This window comes from Pristiophorus japonicus, chromosome 6, assembly GCF_044704955.1.
Source record: "Pristiophorus japonicus isolate sPriJap1 chromosome 6, sPriJap1.hap1, whole genome shotgun sequence".
NCBI classification, from domain to species: domain Eukaryota; kingdom Metazoa; phylum Chordata; class Chondrichthyes; family Pristiophoridae; genus Pristiophorus; species Pristiophorus japonicus.
Window position 1 is genome coordinate 35250972 of NC_091982.1, and position 24072 is coordinate 35275043.

The following is a 24072-nucleotide window of genomic DNA, read 5'->3' on the forward strand; positions in this document are numbered from 1 at the left end:
GTAGCCAAGTTTGCTGATGATACAAAGATGGGTGGGAAAGCAAATTGAGAGGTGGACATAAAAAATCTGCAAAGTGGCTGCAGAGATAGTGGATGCATTGGTTGTAATCTACCAAAATTCCCTGGATTCTGGGGAGGTCCCAGCGATTGGAAAACCGCAAATATAACACCCCTATTTAAAAAATGAGGCAGACAAAAAGCAGGAAACTATAGACCAGTTTGCCTAACATCCGTCATTGGGAAAATGCTGGAGTCCATTATTAAGGAAGCAGTAGTGGGACATTTGGAAAAGCATGATTCAATCAGAGTCAGCATGGTTTTATGAAAGGGGAATCATGTTTGACAAATTTGCTGGAGTTCTTTGAGGATGTAATGAGTAGGGTGGATAAGGGGGAACCAGTGGATGTGGTATATTTGGATTTCCAGAAGACATTCGATAAGAGGTTACTGAACAAGATAAAAGCTCATGGGTTTGGGGGTAATATATTAATATGGATAGAGGATTGGCTTACAGAAAACAGAGAGTCGGGATAAATGGGTCATTTTCAGGTTGGCAAATAGTGACTAGTGGGGTGCTGCAGGGATCAGTGCTGAGATCCCAACTATTTACAATTTATATTAATGACTTGGATAAAGGGACCGAGTGTAATGTAGCCAAGTACAAAGATGGGTGGGAAAGCAAATTTTGAGGTGGACACAAAAAATCTGCAAAGTGATATAGACAGGCTAAGTGAGTAGGCAAAAATTTGGCAGATGGGAAAATGTGAGGTTATCCACTTTGGCAGAAATAATAGAAAAGCAAATTATAATTTAAATGGACAAAAATTGCAAAGTGTTGCAGTACAGAGAGACCTGCGGGTCCTTGTGCATGAAACACAAAACGTTAGTTTGCAGGTACAGCAAGTAATCAGGAAGGCAAATGGAATGTTGGCCTTTATTGCAAGAGGGATAGAGTATAAAAGCTGAGAAGTCCTGCTAAAACTGTAGAGGATATTGTTGAGGCCACACCTGGAGTACTGCGTACAGTTTTGGTCTCCATATTTAACAAAGGATATACTTGCATTGGAGGCTGTTCAGAGAAGGTTCACTAGGTTGATTCCGAAGATGAGGGGATTGACTTATGGGGATAGGTTGAGTAGGTTGAGCCGATACATATTGGAGTTCAGAAGAATGAGGTGATCTTATTGAAACTTATAAGATAATGATGCGGCTCGACAAGGTGAATGCAGAAAGGATATTACCACTCATAGGGGAAACTAAAACTAGGGGACATAGGCCCCAAGTTTCCACATGATTTGCTCCTGATTTTTAGGAGCAACTGGTGGAGAACGGAGTATCTTAGAAATCGCAATTCTCCACATTTAAGTTTTCTGCAGTTCCAGTCAGTTAGAACAGTTTCACTTTGGAACAGAATTTTTTTTTCAAAAGGGGGCGTGTCCGGCCACTGACGCCTGATTTGAAAGTTTCCACAGTGAAAACGTACTCCAAACTAACTTAGAATGGAGCAAGTGCAGATTTTTGTAGGCTTGAAAAAACCTTGTCTACACATTAAAAAATCAGGCGCAGGTTACAAATTAGGCGTCCAGAACGAGGTGGAGGAGGGGGGGGGGGGATGTAAGTCATTAAATTCTACAATAAATCCTTAGTTATACTTATACAAATATTATACAAATAATTCCAACCTGAATAAAAATTTATAAGCAAAGAAAAGATTAAATAAACCATCTTCCTACCTGTGTGAAAGTGCTTCAGGCAGGGAGAAGGCTGCAGGAAGCCTCACAAGTTGAGGCAGCCGTTCCCGACGGCGGGGGGGGGGGGGGGGGAGGCAGTAAGGGCCCGACCAACCGCAGCAGGGGGGCAGGCAGGGAGGAGGCAGCTGTTCCCGACGGCAGGAGGGGAAGGCCTCCCTGTCGTCGGTCGGGCCCGTCGGGAAACGGCTGCCTCAACTTCTGAGGCTTCCTGCAGCCTTCTCACTGCTGCAAGAAGCCTCAGTGCTGATCATGGAAGGGCAATGTACTTTTATTAAAAAATGATTAAAAAAATGAACAGCTACAAAGAACTACAAAAATGGCCGAGTGCCAATGTTTCCTTCACACTGCGCGTGCACGAACGCTCCAACGCGCACGCGCAGGGTTGCTGGCACGAAAAAAACTCATTTAAATGGTACCCGCCCCCTCCTACTTACAAAATCGGTGCAAGTGGTAGGCTCCGCCCCCTGGGCGCCACGCCAAGCAGACATCGAACTGCAAAGTGCTCGAGAATAGCGCGTTTTTTTCAGGCGCCGTTTTCGGCGCGAAAAACGGGCGCCCAGCTCGGAGGGGCGCCTGTTTTGCCGCGTGTGGAAACTTGGGGCCATAGTCTTAGAATAAGGGGCCGACCATTTAAAACTGAGATGAGGAGAAATTTCTTCTCTCAAAGGGTTGTAAATCTATGGAATTCTCTGCCCCAGAGAGCTGTGGAGGCTGGGTCATTGAATATATTTAAGGCAGAGATAGACAGATTTTTGAGCAATAAGGGAGTAAAGGGTTATGGGAAGTGGGCAGGGAAGTGGAGCTGAGTCCTTGATCAGATCAGTCATGATCTTATTGAATGGCGGAGCAGGCTCGAGAGGCCAAATGGCCTACTCCTGCTCCTATTTCTTATGTTCTTAATTTATTTTGGTAGTGTTGGTTGAGGAATTATATGCTGGCCAGGATACTAGGGAAATTCCCCTGCTCTTCTTCGAATAGTGCCATGGAATCTTTTACATCCATCCGAGAGAGCCGTTTCAGTTTGGCGTGTCAGTCAAAAGATAGCTCCTCTGACAGTGCAGCACTCCTTCAGTACTGCATTGGAGTGTCAGCCTAGATTACGTGCTCAAGTTTCTGGAGTGCGGCTTGAACCTAACCGGGATGGCGGGACTGACCTATCAAGAAAGACTGGATCAACTGGGCTTGTATTCACTGGAGTTCAGAAGAATGAGAGGGGACCTCATAGAAACATTTAAAATTCTGACGGGGTTAGACAGGTTAGATGCAGGAAGAATGTTCCCAATGTTGGGGAAGTCCAGAACCAGAGGTCACAGTCTAAGGATAAGGGGTAAGCCATTTAGGACTGAGATGCGGAGGAACTTCTTCACCCAGAGAGTGGTGAACCTGTGGAATTCTCTACCACAGAAAGTTGTTGAGGCGAATTCACTAAATATATTCAAAAAGGAGTTAGATGAGGTCCTTACTACTAGGGGGATCAAGGGGTATGGCGAGAAAGCAGGAATGGGGTACTGAAGTTGAATGTTCAGCCATGAACTCATTGAATGGCGGTGCAGGCTAGAAGGGCCGAATGGCCTACTCCTGCACCTATTTTCTATGTTTCCATGTTTCTATGTTATGTTCAGAATAACGCCAAAAGACTGTCTATTGCAAGTTCAAACTGTTATGACCTGGGTCTCTTTAATGCAACTCCAGAGTTTGGAAGCAGCATGGTAGACTGCCTTTTATACCTGCTTGCCCAGGTGACCCTTGGTGCGCCCTTGGTGGCAAGTCTTACACATTGATAATGTTTACATATATAACACTAACAAGGTACCATGAAAATTTGACGTGCTGCTCTTAAATTTCTCTCCACTGTTTTAAAGGAGGCACTAAACCATTTAAAATAAATGGATCAGCACATCAGTTAAACATTGGAAAGCAGAATTTAATAGTGCATTAAGTATTTGTGTAACAGCATTGCTTAATCATTGACAAACTAGCAAATTCATAGCATTGCATGCAACACAAAATGATGCTTTTCTTGACACTATTCTCCCCTTTATAAACATGGTGTAGTGTTGAGCAAGACAGTTTATCACCACAGTAGCACTCATTTAATCTGTCCAGTGTTCACATTAAAGGCAACAATTGCCATCGTACTCAACATTTAAATTTTGTTACATCAGGAACTTCTAACTGACAACCTCGTAATCTTTAAGCATTAACAGACCAGGCCAGGACTGTATATTTACATTAAAACTGTGACCAAGAACATTAGCTGGTCTCCGATCAAGATTGTCTCTACCCTGGCGCATCTGCAGAAACACAAGTTCCACTGACCGATTTTGTATGTTCTGGCCGGGGTGCGATCACTGGCGGTGGCACATTGTCGTCATCTTCATCGTCATCCTCGGACACGGGTGGTACAACCGGTGGTTCTGACGCTATCTTTGTGTTCTGTGACAAACAGAGCAAGGTTAGATTACGATTTTTAAATCTAGTCTTTATTTTTGAGAAAGTATGCTCCATCAATGAAAACAATAAAAACCCTGTGCATGCTCCATAATGATGTGTTTTTGGCAAACAGGAGAATGAAAGAGGCCTATTGATCTGAAATATTAACCTCCACTTTTTGGCCCTTTGTATCATGCAGAGCGTAGGCACTGAGGAGGTCAGTATGCTCAGTACTAAAATAGCTGTCTGTTGCAAAATATTGATGAGAATATGGTTCTGTTTGAAAAAACTGTCTTAAGGTTGAATTATTTCATATTTTCAAGTCATATTCCCATATGTGCTACAATGTTAGAACCATTGAGCTAGGTTTAAAGAGCCATTCCTGTCTTTTATAATTACTAAATTTGAGAGAAGTCTAATATGTAAAAGGATGCAATGCTATTGTGAACATCAGAAACCAGCATTTATCCAAACTGAATCTAGCGCTTTGTGGGGAAAACAGTGAAACACAGTTGCTTGGAGGTGGCTAGTCTGTTTTTTTTTATTGCACATTAAAAGGTTGATGTTAGGATACGTGCTCCCTGACCCTGAAAGGCGGATCTCGTGCAGTAAGTACATATCATTCCTTATATTTGTCCTCACACCAAAGTTCCTTCCTAATGTTACAAATATTTTATCTAAGCAGTAAATGCTGACACCGTGGAAGATGTACCGGACCCAACAATGTGACAGCTCAGTTGACACAGCTGAAGTTAAAGCACTCCCTGGTTGACAACCGCATCTCTGCCTTTATTAATTCAGCTGCTTTGGGAGGTCATGGTCAGTGTCCCTTCAAGCCTGATCCCTGTTGTTCTCATTACAACAACAACATCTTGTATTTATAAAGCGCCTTTAACATAGTGAAACATCCCAAGGCGATTCAAATGGAGTGTTAGAAGACAAACATTTGACACCGAGCCACATAAGGAGAAATTAGAGCAGATGGCCAAAAGCTTGGTCAAAGAGGTAGGTTTTAAGGAGCTTCCTAAAGGAGGAAAGAGAGGTCGAAAAGCAGAGAGGTTTAGGCAGGGAATTCCAGAGCTTGGGGCCTAGGCAACAGAAGGCACGGCCACCAATGGTTGAGCGATTATAACGAGGGATGCTCACTCATTAGTACTCACTTCTTAAGCAAGTTCATTAGGGGGAGAAAACACAGCAAAAATAGGCAGCAACCTACAAAGAATACTGAAACCAATAATTCTTCATAACAGTCTATTTTTTGCTAGGATTTTTGGCAGGACAGTTTCCTCTACAAAAGAAGTCAGGCCAAGTTTGCTACCGTTTATTTCTTATGCTTTAAGCAGAACTCTCACTGACTGGTTGGGGGACTGGAGAATAATAGGCAAAGCTCAGACTCGCCTAAGATGGCAGGCCTCACTTCCACTCAAGTGTATCCAGTTTTCAGCCATTTGGTAGAGAAGCAGTGAGCTGCCTAATGTTCGCAATGTCTCCTTTGTTAGCATTCTTGCTGCCCAATCCCTTGTTGCTAGGGCTCAGACTATCATATCGAATGGATAAGGAAATAAATCATTTGATGCCTAGTGTACTGCAAGGGGAGGGCGAACCCCTTTCACATACCATGTAACTGCTTTCTTTGTCAATATACAATTTGCTGTTTCAATGACATACCAGCAGATTCTAAAATAATGGAGTACCTATTGAATCAATACATTTATATTAAATCCATTGATTTTTGTACAAAATACATTGTTACTCTCACTTGGATACAGCAAAATGTGGTCAGCTAGGTTTTCACTCAGTAAATACTCTTCTGTGAAACTAGCTAAAATATAAAAAAAATTCACAACTATTTATGTACTGGAGAGATAAAGGTATGTGTGCATGTGCTGCAGGATGAGAGAGGGAGCAAAGAAAATAACTTTATACTTTGAAAGACTAAGGTGAAGAGACACATGCTAATGGGTGAGGAACTAGAATATCTAAAGGAAAGAAAGTCAAACAAAAGCAGAGCTAAAGGATTTTTCAGCACGAAGCTGAAATCAGTAAAAGGAGCGAGAAAGTGATCCAAAATAGAATTCAAACAAAATATAGAAGCCAATCTTTTAGCCACCCCTCCCAATATCTCCTTCTTTGGCTCAATGTCATATTTTGTCTGCATTACAACAGTGACTACACTCCAAAAGTACTTCATTGTCTGTAAAGCGCTTTGAGACGTCCGGTGGTCGTGAAAGGTGCTATATTAATACAAATAAGTATTTTTCTTTCTCTTTCTTTCTCTCTCTCTCTCTCTCTCTTTTTCTCTCTCTCCATCCCTCCTTGAGGCAGTTTCCTAAATTAAAGGCGCTATATAAATACAAATTGATGTTGTTGAAAGGGTAACTAAAACAATAGCCTGTAAGTTCAGAGGGAGGTATACTTTCGCCGGGCCTCCATCTCCTTGACTGAGCTCCTGACCTTGTTTCATTTCCTGGGGTCAAAGTCATTTAAATACTTTGGGCCAGTGGCATTTACAGCACCCACCTCAAGAGGGGGAGGGGAGAGGAGGGAATTCATTATAGTACTGTGCCAACATAAAGAGGCCCACCTTCCTGAGGAGGACATCATATTTTGATTTTAATCTGGCTAGTTTTCAATTCTGCTGGTTTATGTAATGTAATCAATCATTCAGTGTCCCTTGTGCCCAGTGATGCTCAGGCACAAGTGACAGGAAATATGTCATTTGCCTGTAATTATAATATGCCCGTCAATATTATGCATGGGTTGCCACTTGCAGCAGAAAAAGCCAGACGTGCATTTGATGGGGGAAGGGATTGGCTGGTTTTCTGCCCCGCCATCCCGATTATACTGGTTTCCCCGGATAAGCTCATAGGAAATTGGGGCCGAAACACGTTATTTTTTTTTAAGATTACGCAAATGGATAATTAGCTTTAAGCTAATAGTATTTCAATTCATTTATCACAAGGAACATGGTCTTCAATGAGTAAGGTACCTGTATATAGCTTGAAATGTATCTAATATGATTTTCTATTGGAGTGTACTGTTTAATGTGGCGATGTATTATAAAATTCTTCACCCAAAGAGTGGTGAGAATGTGGAACTTGCTACCACAGGGAGTGGTTGAAGTGAATAGTATAGATGCATTTAAGGGGAGGCTAGACAAGCATATGAGGGAGAAGGGAATAGAGGGATATGCTGATAGATTTGATGAGGAAAGACGGGAGGAGGCTCGAGTGGAGCAGAAACAGGCTACTTGGCCCAACCAGTCCATGTTGGCGGTTATGCTCCACTAGAGCCTCATCCCGTCTTTCCTCATCAAATCTATCAGCATACCCCTCTATTTCCTCTCCCTCATATGCTTGTCTAGCCTCCCCTTAAATGCACTATACTAGTTGCCTCAACCATTCCCTGTGATAGTGAGTTCCACATTCTCACCACGCTTAGGGTAAAGAATTTTCTTCTGAATTCCCTATTAGATTTCTTGGTGACTATCTTATATTGATGGCCTCCCGTTATGCTCATCCCCACAAGTGGAAACATTCTCTCTGTATCCACTCTATCAAAATCTTTCATAATTTTAAAGACCTCTATTAGGTCTCCCTCAGCCTTCTTTTGTCATGAGAAAAGAGAATCAGGAGTCAATGTTTTCAGGAGAGTAAGGGCAGAAATTGAGGGGGAACTAAGAGAGCATGGAATTGAAGATACACTTCACTACTGCAAACTGTAAGCTGCAAAGCATAAGAGAAGTTCTGTAGACCGAGTGATTAATCTGGAGTTCATGACCTTGCACGTTTGAGAGAACAGATATCAGTCAGTCAATCAGCCTATCTGTTGCTTGCTTTCCACTCACCAGAGCATTTGCTGCTAAGTATCCATCAGCTGGTTTATCTGCAAAGGTTAAAAATACATAACATAAGTAGTTTTATATAAGTATTACTGACATTTTTTTCAAACAACATAACAGATTTTATACATACTTTATTCAATATCTTTGAAGGTAGATTTGATTTGCAGAAATGCACGAGAATAAGTGTTTTTAGGTACAAGAAATAATAGCTTCCCCAAGTCAATCTCTTTTTAGTTGATCTCAATACTGTCTCACTTAAGGAACACGTTTAGTTGCCTCGGAACCCATTTATACATCTCCTTCAATGGCCTTTTTGGTAACTTATTTCATAATTCTATAAGCCTTTGTATAAAGAAATTCTGTCTGAATCCTCGTCTCACTCCTAGTTTGCTCATTGTTAACTTGTATCCCTGAGATTTGAACCCTTTGTCTAATCAATACTTAGACAGAAGCTTTGTTATTACCCTACATAATCTTGAAAAACTTTTGACATTGACGTATTAAAAGTTATAACATTGTAATCAGCTCCAGAATGTAACAATTTTTCCTTCACAATCTCTCATGAATGAGATCGTATGGAAACTTACTTTTGTGTCAGATGCTCTTTTCATGCTGCAATTTCATCCACACAATTACCATGATTGCACTGCCTATCCTGTGATATTGAGGCTATTTTTATGCATGTCAGGTGTCACACACACAAAGAAAATAGTGTCTGCCGTATGCTTGGAGTAAACTAACCTTAAACTCATGTTTTTGGAGTGGGGAGGACTTCCATGCTCAATTTTGCCTGCGGGTCATTTGACTCCATTAAACTATATGGTTTAGATTTTGGTCTAAGGTCAAGAACGGAGTCCCAACATAATAAAAATTAATCAATAATTAAGCTAGTGAGAGTCAGATGTTTGATTATTCCAAAACATGCAATACTTCAAATACTAGTTTTATTGTTGGTGTACCCCATGACACTCCTGACTTAATGTGGTCTGTGCCTAGACAATCTCCCTTATATTGCCTCTAATTTTTGATTCGCCCTTTATAAAGTAACTGGCTCATACTGGGTTACGGTTCCACGAGTTTTGGCAGACCTTCAGTGGCTATTCTTGATGTGTGAACCTTGGCAACAAGTGACAACACACTATTTTACCGTGAGGTGTGTCCCCACTCAACCTTCTCCGTCACCGGACAGTTACACACATACATCTTCCAGCATGGGTCACTAGTTAATAATCAGCAGCTGGCACCCAGGCCCTAGTCTAGGGACCCTGAGGCCAATTATATTGCCCTCACAATCATCCCAGTTGAGATCAACTAATTCATCAAACCTTGGAGTTTCCTGATCTGAACTATTGGCGGCTGTGCCTTCAGCTGCTTAGGAATTCCCTCCCTAAACCTCTCTCTCCTTTCTTTAATACATTCCTTGAAACCTACCTCTTTGACCAAGAAGTTCAAATATCTCATGTGGCTCGTTGTCAAATTCTGTTTGATACCATTCCCGTGAAGTGCTTTGGAACGTTTTACTATGTTATAGGCGTTATATAAATGCAAGTTGTTGTTTTACGGCTCAGAACCATAGCAGAGGATGCATTTACCAACTGAGCAGCATGATGGAAAATTTGATCCAGTTTTAAAAGTTACAACCTTGACAGCTTCAAAAAGTGGAATCCAAGGGTGGAATATTCGGAGTATGTGCCGAGTCTCTCACTGCCTGCACAAATCATCTGACGAAAAATGACTGGATGCTGCCTGCAATTTTCCAACATGTACTAGCATTGGGCAATGCTCCTCGCGAGCTGCACATACTCGGAAAATTCACCCTTAAATTTAAACTTGGCATCAATCATTTTCAGTTGAACTACAAACGATCATCGGGTTAGTACCAGCAGGGTACATAGTCTGGTGGGAGGAGTAGATTGGACGGGCTGACCAAGAAGGGCTTGATGAGCACTCTCAGCAGGAATCATACAGACAGGACACTACCACATTAATCATTGTCAATCATCGACCACCAGTCAAATGAAGGATTGAGTGGGTGCAGCACTGCTAAAAAGCACACAGTACTCCCACCAGAAATCGGACTCATCCTCCCCAACCCCAGAAAACTTCCATATGAAAGGCAATTGTTTAACTTTCAACTAGAAACAAGTAAAATATACAAACAACTTCGTTGCTTACTAAAAAATTTTAACAATTATCATTGCACCCTTCAAGTTTCCTGTAAGGGAAGCTAAGTGCATTAAATAAGACTATTGGGTAGTGACAAACATACAGAGTTTGGCTTCCATTGCATATTGGAGGTTCCCAATTTGAACGTTATCTGGTTCAGCTCCTCAGAAATTGAGAATTTGTTCAAACTGTGTTGGAAATTGAAATCTCAAAGCTTAACTTTATTAAAAGGGACTGCTAGGGATGATTATTCAGTTACATCTGAACTTCGCATTCACATCACTGAAATCCGAACTCCACGTTTAAACTAGGGCAGCATGTGGGCACGGAAGCACCAACAGTACGCGGAGGTACGAAGCAGCAGGAAGATCATTGGATACAGTATGCGTGGCTACTCAGGAACCTGCACTCCCTCCAAAGATCGCAATGGAATCCAACAATCTGATCCATACAGCTCCCCGCCCCACCAAAGACTGCAAGGGAATCCAATGGATATGGCCCTTCCCCAAAACTGCAAGGGAATTCTATGCTCATGGTTCTCAACCAAAACACATGCACGTGCAACTTGCCCCTACCTGCATCAGAAGCATCCCTAGCGGCGCCACTAAGTTTAGAAACATTTTGTGTACACATTGACCGTTATCGATCCAGCATGCCATAAGCAAAATGTTAGCAGGATGCAAATCATATATAGACTGTGCAGAACCATTACAGATTGTATGCGCATAGAACTTTCTGGCAGGGTGCAAAAACTGATCCCACATCTTTTGATCTTTTGAGAGATCTTTTGTCTCTCTATGGACATGAGACTTCTTTTTGAACTATCGGAATGAATCCAAATTTAGTCAAACTTTAATTATTTTCGCCAAATTATCTTTGCAGAGGTCATATTTGGACCAGTCTGGATCAGGTCTGTCAATTTGGCGCTCATCCCTAGGGATTCCCTTCTGCCTTTTTCCACTATCGTATCCTGCCTCCCAACTATCTACTAGTCAATTTCAAGTCAACGTCATAGATTCAAAAATCAGGCAACCAACCAGTTATCTCTGTGCACTTGTACTGCTTTAGAAGGGGGACCATCAGTGAATAGACTGCTGCAATAAAATTCAAACAGCTTTTAAAGGAAAGGTGATTGGAATGAGAAATTACAGAAAGTCTCACATGAAGTATATATACTTTGTATCAATATTTTATTGGTTACTTATTTCAATAAAGACATAGAAAATGACTGAAAGGAATACTGTTTGAGGGATTGGGAGCATGGGGAAGGAACAGGGAATTTGATTTTTGTCATACATCTACCAGTAAAATTCATATTTTACGATAGATTTATCAGTTTAAATAGAATAATTACGGCAATATCAGCTTAAGGTGATACCACCTTCATCAAGATGTGTTTAACAACATTTTTTATTTGCAAGCAAGTGACACAAATAATGCAAATCACATCAAAACTGCCACAATGTCCCTCATAAGTGGTATCATTGTGGTGAAAATGTAACATGTCTCTTGCCTCTTCTAAAAGATTTACCTATCACTTTTCTATGAGGACAATGCCTTTAAATTAGTTGAAAATAAATAATTGCAGATGCCTGACACTAAAAACACTTCAATAGATACAACCAGTTTATGCCTTGGTAATCTAACATTTTAAACAATTCCAAACACGATCCGTATCAGACAATGCAGATCCAACCTCTGAGCTATGACCTTTATTACACTTTCACCTATGCTGTACTTCTCCCAACACACTGATACTGCAATAAAAGGTCAAACATAAACCATTTTAATATAAAATTAAAACCTCAACCAACTCAGACAGTGAAATTACAGGTTGTAATTAAACCTGATGCTACCATGTGGCCAGGTTTGGCTCTTTAGGGTTGAAATTTCTCAAGGTACCATTTTTGGTCAACATGCTCATGTAACATTCTAATATGTGCTATTTCAATGTATTAAAAAGACTTAAAAATGCACACATAAGAATGAATGATAAGACTCTGAACAATTTCTACTCCTTGTTTGTGATGGAACGCAACTTCATTACTGCATGCAACTTACTTCCAGTCCTAACTATCCATTATCCTGAATATGATTGGCACAAGTTATTATTCCATGCACTGCACCTAGTAGTCATTGCCCCATATATAATCTTTATACTCATTGCGGAAAATATCACTGCACAATCTGTTCTTCCTGTCATTATTCCATGCACTGCACAATCTGTTCTTCCTGTCATGTCACATTGACATGCGGACCATTTTGTAGCTCAGCTATGATAAAACGAAAGCACGTAGGCGCAATAATGGGGCTGTCTGCAAGTTAATGGACTAATGATGCCTGCCGAGCAGGTACAAATGCACAACGATGGAGTCAGATGCCACTTTGTGCGTTATCGAATCAGCTGCCCATTATACATAATCCCGATTCCACTGAAGTCAATGGAAGTGAACATCTGGAGAGATGCATAACGGGCGGCTGATCCAAGAACTCCCGTTACTAGCCAAGTCCAAATTACCCCCCCAGAGTCTCTGATTCGAAGAAATGCAAATGTAAGTTGCAGGCCTTCAATAATACAAACTCTTCTTGTCAGGTGGCATAACAGTGTAGTATTTTGGAGCACCAACACGTGATGCTACAAGTAAGGGACTGAAGGTGCTAATTCCCTACTTTTCTGGATCCCTCATAAGAAATAGGACCAGGAGTAGGCCATACGGTCCCTTGAGCCTGCTCCGTCATTCAATAAGATCATGGCTGATCATCGACCTCAACTCCACTTTCCTGCACTGAGCCCATATTCCTTGATTCTCCTGGAGTCCAAAAATCTATCTATCTCAGCCTTGAATATAATCAGAGACTCAGCATCCACAGCCCTCTGGGGTAGAAAATTCCAAAGATTTACAACCCTCTGAGTGAAGAAATTCCTCCTCATCTCAGTATTAAATAACTGAGCCCTTATCCTGAGACTGTGCCCCCTAGTTCTAAACTCTCCAGCCAGGGGAAACAACCTCTCAGCATCTACCCTGTCAATCCCCACAGAATCTTGTACATTTCAATGAGATCACCTCTCATTCTTCTAAACTCCAGAGAGTTATAGGCTCATTTTCCTTCTGCAAAGTGGAACCTCAAAGGGAGTGGGGGAGGGGAGAAACAAGCAGAAGAAGTGAAGTCATTGTAGCACTCTTAAATACCTCTTACTGGTTGGTACAAGAGTGGCACAGAGGGAAGCCTGGGAGCAGAATGTATATCTCACCATCGCAGCAAAAAGGACAGAGAAAAAAAAAACAATAACAATTACAGAATAACATAGCGGCTGAAATTTCTATCTTCACTATCTTTAGCAAGCAAGTCATTGCAAGTTTGAATTTGTTTGAATTTCACTAAAATTAACAAATACTGGAATCTCAGTCCGAAAGTGATCCAAAAATAGAGGCAGTGGTACAGTGAGTTTGCACACCTAAATTCAGATCCGCCCAAGGACGAAACACTCTGCCACATGCAAGAGCCCTTAGTGAAGTGCGTTTAGATGTATACGCAGTTTATAGCGAGCGTATGTTCAGCGAACTAAACTGCCCTTGAAAATTACACTCTCAGTTGGAGGGACAAGAGTGGTTTGTGTGGATAGTGGAGGTGTTGCACTGGTCTAGGACAAGGTGTTGCAAGTTCTTTTGAGGTTACGTGAAGTCGTACTGTTGGGCAGTGTCAACTCTATATCTAGGTATGATTTAGGAATGGGTGATATTAATAATGAGTGAGGAAGGCAATTTCTCTGTGTTAGGTAAAGCAAAATTGTAAACTGTTCCTAAATGTTATGATTTGGTTGCACCAAGCATGCAGAGGCAATCCTCCCCCTCTAGTGTCTAAATTGAAAATAACTTGCATTCCATTGGCACTCACATCCCCAGCCTGACACAGACAAAACTTCCCTCAGTAAAGCGACCATTCAACCATACTTCATTAGTACTAATTCACGACAACGCACCACCTCTACTGCGCTATGTGCGCCCACAGTGTAATGGAAGCTCCACAGGTTTAAATGAAACATTTACCTCGTTGACGTGTTAAAAGCAGTGTGTGGTTGCAACAATCCAAAGGATAGTGCACCTGTAAGCATAACCTTGCGTGAGAACAGCTCAAATGGTTCTCGTGCCCGGCTGCGGTTAAACTTGACCGGCAAAATGACAGCACTGCAAATTCCTCTCCTGCTAACGGAATGGTGACTTGGGGAAACTACCTTTTAGTGAAAATATTCTCCCTCGCAACCTGCACAGAGTTTGGATGAATCATGATCGTTAAGATAAAAATTGCACTCCAGCCCAAAGAATAAGCTAAAATGCATCCATATACTGAAAGAGCCCCACTCCCCCACTGAGGACCAGCCCATAGAGTGGAAACCTCCAACCTTCTGCATACCTTCGCCGACTGAAAAAAAAGCGCCAAAACCTTCATCTCTCTCCCCCTCCATCCCAACCCCGCTGCCTTCTCTCTTCCCCTCCCCTTCCTCTCCCCTCCTCGCCATCCCCTCCCCACCCTCTTTTCTCCCCACTCTCTCCCGCCCTTTCCTCCTCTCTGCCTCTTCCCCTCCCCTCTCCCGCACCTCTCCCTCATTCCCCCTCTCCCATTTCCTCCATTCCCCTCCCCTTCTCTCCCCATTCCTCCTCTCTAATCTCCTCCTGTCCCCTCTCCGCCCTCCCATCCACATCTCCTCCCATTCTCACCTCTTGCTCCATCCCCTTCTTCACTCCCCGTCCCCATCACTTCCCTGGCTCCCTGTCCTCTCACAGACTCACTGTTTCCTCCCTTTCTGCACCCCCCCCTCCCCCGACCCCGTCCACAGTCCAGCTCCCATTCTCACCCTCTGCCCTGCTCTCTCCTTCTCTGAATCTTCATTTTCCTCTCTCCTCTCCCATCCTCACCCCATCTACAGTCACCCTCCCGCTTCCTCTCCCTCTCCATTTCTCCCTCCCATCTGCCTCCCCTCCCATGCCTTGGTCCAATTATCACCCCACTTTCTAATCCTGCTCGAGTTAAAAACTGCCCTTGGTATTAAGTCCCCGTGAGCAACACCAGGGGAGATTGACTAATATACATCTTTTCTAAATAACAATGAAAATATTAATACATGCCCATATGATAGTTTATTTAACATTAATTTGCTACATCTGCTAGAGAAAAGCTGTAATATTGTAGCACAATTTTGCAGAATATTACACAGACTCAGGTGTGAAGTTTGAAACTGACACTCTTTCACCTGGACAACACTGCCTTTACATTACAATTAAATTTAACACACTAGCGGCATAACAGAAAAATCGTATTCAGTGCACAGCAATGGAAACTGTGTCATTTTAAATAAACAATTCAGTACATAATTACCTCTAAACAATATGTGACAGTGAGTTTTAAGGCTGGATTTCAATCTTAAGGTTCTATAGACATTTGCAAGCTGTACAATCAAAATCCCACTTAGCCTTTTAGAGGTTATGCTGGGGAGATTTTGGTACACTTGCACAAGATACTGCGTAAAGAGATTACAGGTCCTTACCTCCAGAGGTGAAACTCATATATTTCTGATTATTGACAGTCTCTTTGGAATCGTAGAATTTCAAGACATCCAGAACAGCCTGCGGGTTTTTCTTTTGCTCCAGTTTAGTGATGTTGGATGTCTGCAGAAGCCTTGCCCATTGCTCAGGAATGCCCTAATTTAAAGGCAAAAATACAAAGGCATTGAAGAGCCACACTCAAAAAGATTATTTAATGCAGTCACTAGATACTGGGAAACATGCTGATTTTTCACTCAGTCAGTAAGCTTATTACACACACAGCAAGATGGATAAGGTGTCTGTTTCTTTCCCATCTCCTACCTGTTTTATTTTATTTCCTTATTGATTAAAATCTACTTAGCGTGAATAGCCCATTACGATGATATACCGTGTATCCTGTGGGCCTTGGAGACAGCAATGGGGAACGTTAGAGGAACTATGGAGATGTACGATACCTAGCAGCTCGACACAGGCAGAAGGACCTCCTCCGTCCGCCCCCACCCAACCCCCCGTGACGCCTCGACCCAATTCTTCTTGCTGCATGGCTACAGACGGAAGCACCTTAGAAGGCTCTGCTGTGGTAATGATTTCCAGAAATCTGTACTACGGGGAGTCTGAAATAGAAATCAAGCCTCATTCAGCAGCAACTGGGTTACCAAGGCAACTGCTTACATTTGCAATAAAATGTAAACCAATCGCACAGGAGATGCTTGCATTGATAAGTCCAGTGAGAGTTGCAACTTGTGTGATGTCGCTATCACTCGACATTATGGACACATTAGTCATCGGGAACTGCATGTTTCTGCCATTGTGTCACTTGAAAAAATGATGGATTTAAGAATTAGGTCGGATTCTTCTAAAAGGTTGATTTAATCAGAAGCTAAACCAAAGTTTGGAAGTGAAGTCATAAGAGCCACAGAACCCAGGAAGATCCCAGGCTCGAATCCCTGATCTCAGCGACACTTGGCTGCAGTGCCCCTGGTTTGGCGGAGAGAAAATTAGCCAATGTTCTCACTCCTGGTCGCTATACAGCAACCACTACTGGCAGTGTGTGTTTGTGGATACCGTAAGGACAGCAATGGGCTGGAGCTGTGAGGTCCTTCAGTCGGATAGCTTGTTAGAATGTACTGTCAATCTGTACGCATGAATAAAAGCCAACTGTCTCTGTCATCTTTCTCCAGTGAGAGAATCAATTCCTTCAGGAAAGGATGGACAGACAGACAGACTGAGAGAAAAAAAAGAAGAAAGAATTGCAGTCCTTCACTCCAGAGCAGGATTGGTGTGCCAAACTCACCAGGTCTTTTCCCATTAGTTTTTCTGCTTTCTGTAAGCCCTGCACTAAAGCTGGCCAAGAAAGCAGCCAGGCAGCTTAGTCCTTCTAAACTTTGCTGTCTGATCCTTGGACACATCAGTTCGGACTCCCTGATTTACTGTCACCCTATAGACAGGTGCGTGGCCTCTACTCGCCTCAGAAACCTTGCATCCCACCACAATTGGCTATGAGAACATAACAAAGCTTCAGTGATGCAACAGTTAACCTTGGTGCAGGAGAATCCAGGAGAAAGCAAACTATCAATGACTGCAGAGGTTTCCCCTCCAATAAATCTGGCATTCCTTATAAATCATTCAAAGTCAGGAAAGGCAACCTAAATTGTATAGGGGGTTAAAAAAAAACCCTGAGAACCGTTTTTGATTTTAACCTACAGTTGATGCATAATTGCCCACCCACCCCTTCTCCCAACAATCCCTTCCCCTAACTTCCCTCAACCACCACCGCTCCCCCACCCCCCAACCCCACCCCGCTACCTTCTCCACTGAGGCAACATAGGAGCAAGAGTAGGCCATTCAGCCCCTCGAGCCTGCCCCACCATTCAATGAGATCAGGGCTGATCTGCGATCCAACTCCATGTACCCACCTTGGCCCATATCCCACAAGGTAGGCAATAAGGTAGGCACGATACAAAATAATATTTGCTGCTCCATTTGTCAGAGATATTGCCCACTGGAATTCAGCTTTGGAGACAGTGCATGTGTGCATTTGTCGCTAACCTCTGATCTTTGCTCCTGAGGTCTTGTCAATCAGAGACATTCGTCAGGGCCAAATAGGCAGGGGTCAGCACCAAGTGGGAACACAATTGTGTGAAAGTGACCAATTTACCATTGCAAAACCTTTATTATCCCAACAGATGGCGCTAGAAATATTCAACCGAACTGTTGACTTGGCCCGAATCTGTGTGGTTTGGTAGGAGGATGGCAGTCATTTTGGGAAACCTGTGAACCATTACAGCTTTAAACAGACAAGCCACAGTATCTTGTACACAGCAACAAGGGATGTATTCCAGGAAATTCTGTGCCCGTTTAGAAGGCTGCGTGTGGTCAGCTTACACAGCATTCAGCTTCCTTTAACAAGAAACAAACTGGTCACACCCAACAGCTCAGGAGTGATGTAATCATTTACCATTTTACACAACGACTTGAAAGCTGAAGATAACTGGGAATGACACTACTTTCACTGAAACACGCTCATTCCCTTGCAAGCTCCAGATTATTTCTTTTCAAGAAATGGTTGCCGAAAATTTTTCATCAAACTCTGAGGCTTTGCACTTTTATTATAAAAGCCATACTTAATCAAGGTGGGCCATGGTAGAAATTAATCTGCTAGCGAACAAATGGAGCTGCGCATTGATTGGCAGATTTTGCCATTTTTAAACACAGTATCACAATGGGAATTTTTTATTTGAAATTGAATGGGGCTCAGCTTATAGAGAGAAATAAAATCTTTTACAAAATTGGTCAGCAAAAGTCCCAACTACTCCTAAAAAGGCACCAGCTGCCGATGACACTTTATGAGGGGCCCCTTGTAATCAGAGTTCTCCGCTGCACATCGCTCCTTCACTGACATGTCTCCCTTCTGGAGTTCTATAGAAAAGCCTTTCAACTATCTGCAGGAAAGACCAAAAGCTTTTTTTTTTAAAAAAGGGGCACATGTATTACCTGGAAAGCACTCTCTACTTATCTAAAATAAAATTTATTTTTAAATTAATTTGTAAAAGTAAATTTCTAAGTTTAAAAGCAAATGAAAGAATACAGGTTTTATATTTATTCAGTCCACCAGCACAGTACAAATCACTGCAAGAACAGGACATATATGTCTTTTAACTTAGGCATTTTGGTTAGTGCAAGTAAAGTGATTAATAGGAGTCCTCAGTCATAATGGACTTTCACCATTTACAAAACACTGTCATTGCTTCATTCATTTTACAGTAGGTTTACTATGAGGCCTTCATGCAAAGCAGGATAATGATATTGAGTGTGCATTGTACTAATGGCCTGTCTTTACAATTATGTTCTTCCAGAATTTTAGATAGGGGATAAAGAGATTTTCATTCTAAAAACAAAAAGAAAATTGCAAGTTATAGTTTATGGTGCTGAGAAATAATCCTAATGTTACCCCAGCTGCATAGAAAGCTTTCCAATCTGACACGGTTATTCATTACTCGATCCTTCACTCCGCTCCTGCTGTTTTAAAGCTTCATAAAAATCCACGCAGGTGTCAGACTTAGGAAACCATTATTATTTATGAGAAAGGCTCTAGCAAAATTTAACACAAATGTGAAGCACTCTGTGCTGCACTCACTGGCTATAGGAGACAGAATAGGAAAGAGAGAGAGACAGACAGACTGAAACAGAAAGAGGCAGCCAGCAAGAAGGAAAGACAGAGAGGAATGAGAATAAATCTGTCCAGTGAGCACTTGAAATATGAGATAGAACAAGAGAAAGAGAGAAAGTGAGAGCAAGCATGAACATACAGAGGCAAAGTGTGTGTATTCTAGTACTCTGCAATCATACTGGCAGTGTATAAGTGGTTCTGTTCGTGTTTTAAAACCATGCCATATGAGAAATTACATACAGCAGAAAGTCAAATTAATGCAAAAACATTATTCTGAATACCTGTAACTACTTTTAATTTTTTACAGAATCTGGATGTTTAGAAATTTCTTTTGCACGTAGCTCTGCATGGATGGGAAGTAAAATGTCCTGAGCTTACACGTCAATTTAAATGACAATTGTTTCCCATGCCCCAATTTTCGCCTCTCCTCTCCTAAGATGCCAATTCTTGCTGGATTGCTGGATTACAATCCCCTGGGTGCTGGTGGCCCTCGGTTACCTCACTGCAGTGCTTATTTATCAATGTCGGAGTCTAGACAGTGATTGGCAGCAGGCTAGATCACTACAAAGCACATTACAGCTCAGCCAAGTACTGCCCACACTTGACATTTACACTTGTGCCCTTTCCAGCAGGGGACAGAGGTCAGAATCAGGAATCTGGATCGATTGATTGAACCCTCCCTACACCAGGAGTACTGAGAGCACCTTGGTGGCCCCAACTACTGTTCCATCCAAGATCAACCAACCCAGCCTAGAAATTCAACCTCAAGACTACTCTGTGTAGAACATAAGAAATAGAAGCCAGACTAGGCTATACAGCCCCTCGAACCTGCTCAACATTGAATATATTCAACGACTGAGCAACCACAGCCTTCTGGGGGTAGAGAATTCCAAAGATTCACAACCGGCCTAATGAAGAGATTTCTCCTCATCTCAGTTCTAAATGGCCACTCCCTTATCCTGAGATTATGACTCATAGTTCTAATTCTAGCTAAAAGAAGGAACATTTGATGCCTCCCTAAACAATTGAGTTGAAATTAGGAAATCATTTCAGAATTGAGGGGGGAGAACTTGCAATCTAACATTCTGAGTAGCAGGTCAATGCACCTAGCTGCTGTGGGATATCCACTGGTGTTGATATGTCCAGAATGTCAAGCTGAAAAGAAAGGCCCAATTATTTTCAGTGTTTGAAATCATTATACATCAGGTTAAGATAGTCTATCAATTATAAACTGCTAGTATAAGACCATAATGTTTCATACAAGAGCTTACTCACTGTGAATTCTCCTGTAACTGCATCGAATCCCACATGGATTGTGTGCTCAAAATCAGAAGGAAGAGAGATCTCCGGGCGTTCTTTTTCTTTCTTCTTATTTGCTGGCGGCAGGAAGAGAGAAAATAATTAAGGAATGCTGTTGGGAAGCTTTTGTCTCTGAATATTCTTTGGAAGGGCAACTTTCAGGTGGTCATGTTCCCATGCACCAACTGCCCTTGTCCTTTTGGGTGGTAGAGGTTGCGGGTTTGGGAGGTGCTGTTGAAGAAGCCTTGGCGAGTTGCTGCAGTGCATCTTGTAGATGGGATACACTGAAACCACAATGTGTCGGTGGTGGAGGGAGTGAATGTTTAAGATGGTGGGTGGGCTGTCATCATGGGGTACACATTACCCATTGTAAATAATGTACAATTTGAATTAAATCAGTTATTTAACAGTGTTATTAAGTTGGAGCCCCTTGGACCATCCTTTAATTTAGAAATTGCGTAGGCCAACACATCCAATTGGGTCAAAGATTTGCCCTACTTTTCTTCTCCCTGTATCAGCTAAGTAGCATTCCATTTCCAGGCATCTCATCTCCAACTGACATTACAACCCAGAACCTAAAGTTACATCAACATAAGAACATAAGAATTAGGAACAGGAGTAGGCCATCTAGCCCCTCGAGCCTGCTCTGCTATTCAACAAGATCATGGCTGATCTGGCCGTGGACTCAGCTCCACTTACCCACTCGCTCCCTATAACCCTTAATTTCCTTATTGGTTAAAAATCTATCTATCTGTGACTTGAATACATTCAATAAGCTAGCCTCAACTGCTTCCTTGGGCAGAGAATTCCACAGATTCACAACCCTCTGGGAGAAGAAATTCCTTCTCAACTCGGTTTTAAATTGGCTCCCCTGTATTTTGAGGCTGTGCCCCCTAGTTCTAGTCTCCCCTACCAGTGGAAACAACCTCTCTGCCTCTATCTTGTCTATCTCTTTCATTATTTTAAATGTTTCTATAAGATCACCCCTCATCCTTCTGAACTCCAATGAGCAAAGACCCAGTCTACCCAATCTATCATCATGAAGTAACCCCTTCCTCTCCGGAATCAGCCGAGTGAATCGTCTCTGTACCCCCTCCAAAGCTAGTATATCCTTCCTTAAGTAAGGTGACCAAAACTGCACGCAGTACTCCAGGTGCGGCCTCACCAATACCCTATTCAGTTGCAGAAGGATCTCCCTGCTTTTGTACTCCATCCCTCTCGCAATGAAGGCCAACATTCCATTCGCCTTCCTGATTACCTACTGCACCTGCAAACTAACTTTTTGCGATTCATGCACAAGGACCCCCAGGTCCCTCTGCACCGCAGCATGTTGTAATTTCTCCCCATTCAAATAATATTCCCTTGTACTGTTTTTTTTCCCCAAGGTGAATGACCTCACATTTTCCAACATTGTATTCCATCTACCAAACCTTAGCCCATTCGCTTAACCTATCTAAATCTCTTTGCAGCCTCTCTGTGTCCTCTACACAACCCACTTTCCCACTAATCTTTGTGTCATCTGCAAATTTTGTTACACTACACTCTGTCCCCTCTTCCAGGTCATCTATGTATATTGTAAACAGTTGTGGTCCCAGCACCGATCCCTGTGGCACACCACTAACCACCGATTTCGAACCCGAAAAGGACCCATTTATCCCGACTCTCTGCTTTCTGTTAGCCAGCCAATTCTCTATCCAAGCTAATACATTTCCACTGACTCCACGTACCTTTATCTTCTGCAATAACCTTTTGTGTGGCACCTTATCGAATGCCTTTTGAAAATCTAAATACACCACATCCATCGGTACACCTCTATCCACCATGCTCGTTATATCCTCAAAGAATTCCGGTAAATTAGTTAAACATGATTTCCCCTTCATGAATCCATGCTGCGTCTGCTTGATTGCACTATTCCTATCTAAATGTCCCGCTATTTCTTCCTTAATGATAGTTTCAAGCATTTTCCTCACTACAGATGTTAAACTAACCGGCCTATAATTACCTGCCTTTTGTCTGCCCCCTTTTTTAAACAGAGGCGTTACATTAGCTGCTTTCCAATCCACTGGTACCTCACCAGAGTCCAGAGAATTTTGGTAGATTATAACAAATGCATCTTCTATAACTTCCACCATCTCTTTTAATACTCTGGGATGCATTTCATCAGGTCCAGGGGACTTGTCTACCTTGAGTCCCATTAGCCTGTCCAGCACTACCCCCCTAGTTATAGTGATTGTCTCAAGGTCCTCCCTTCCCACATTCCTGTGACCAGCAATTTCTGGCATGGTTTCTGTGTCTTCCACTGTGAAGACCGAAGCAAAATAATTGTTTAAGGTCTCAGCCATTTCCACATTTCCCATTATTAAATCCCCCTTCTCATCTTCTAAGGGACCAACATTTACTTTAGTCACTCTTTTCTGTTTTATATATCTGTAAAAGCTTTTACTATCCGTTTTTATGTTTTGCACAAGTTTACCTTTGTAATCTATCTTTCCTTTCTTTATTGCTTTCTTAGTCATTCTTTGCTGTTGTTTAAAATTTTCCCAATCTTCTATTTTCCCACTAACCTTGGCCACCTTACATACATTGGTTTTTAATTTGATACTCTCCTTTATTTCCTTGGTTATCCACGGCTGGTTATCCCTTCTCTTACCGCCCTTCTTTTTCACTGGAATATATTTTTGTTGAGCACTATGAAAGAGCTCCTTAAAAGTCCTCCACTGTTCCTCAATTATGCCACCGTTTAGTCTGTGTTTCCAGTCTACTTTAGCCAACTCTGCCCTCATCCCACTGTAGTCCCCTTTGTTTAAGCAAAGTACGCTCATTTGAGACACTACTTCCTCACCCTCAATCTGTATTACAAATTCAACCATACTGTGATCACTCATTCCAAGAGGATCTTTTACTAGGAGATTGTTTATTATTCCTGTCTCATTACACAGGACCAGATCTAAGATAGCTTGCTCCCTTGTAGGTTCTGTAACATACTGTTCTAAGAAACAATCCCAAATGCATTCTATGAATTCCTCCTCCAGGCTACCCCGTGCGATTTGAATTGACCAATCGATATGTAGGTTAAAATCCCCCATGATTACTGCCGTTCCTTTTTCACATGTCTCCATTATTCCCTTGATTATTGCCCGCCCCACCGTGAAGTTATTATCTGGGGGCCTATAAACTACGCCCACCAGTGACTTTTTCCCCTTACTATCTCTAATCTCCACCCACAATGATTCAACATTTTGTTCATTAGAGCCAATATCATCTCTCACAACTGCCCTGATATCATCCTTTATTAACAGAGCTACCCCACCTCCTTTCCCTTCTTGTCTATCTTTCTGAATCGTCAGATACCCCTGTATCTTTAATT

General features: G+C 42.1%; 1 protein-coding gene across 4 annotated transcripts in view; it reads right to left on the bottom strand.

Annotated features, from left to right (window-relative positions):
• LOC139265612 (serine/threonine-protein kinase PAK 3) overlaps nt 1–24072 on the bottom strand; it is a 261203-nt gene that overhangs the window by 78690 nt on the left and 158441 nt on the right. For 3 of the 4 annotated variants that reach the window (XM_070882746.1, XM_070882745.1, XM_070882748.1), the window contains exons 3-6: nt 20682–20782; nt 15739–15892; nt 8031–8068; nt 4070–4186 (exon numbers count right to left, since the gene is read on the bottom strand). In XM_070882746.1, the coding sequence (XP_070738847.1) occupies nt 4070–4186; nt 8031–8068; nt 15739–15892; nt 20682–20782 (410 nt within the window). Of the gene's footprint in view, nt 1–4069; nt 4187–8030; nt 8069–11230; nt 11288–15738; nt 15893–20681; nt 20783–24072 lie in introns of all 4 variants that reach the window. The other variant, XM_070882749.1, reaches the window with a different exon arrangement.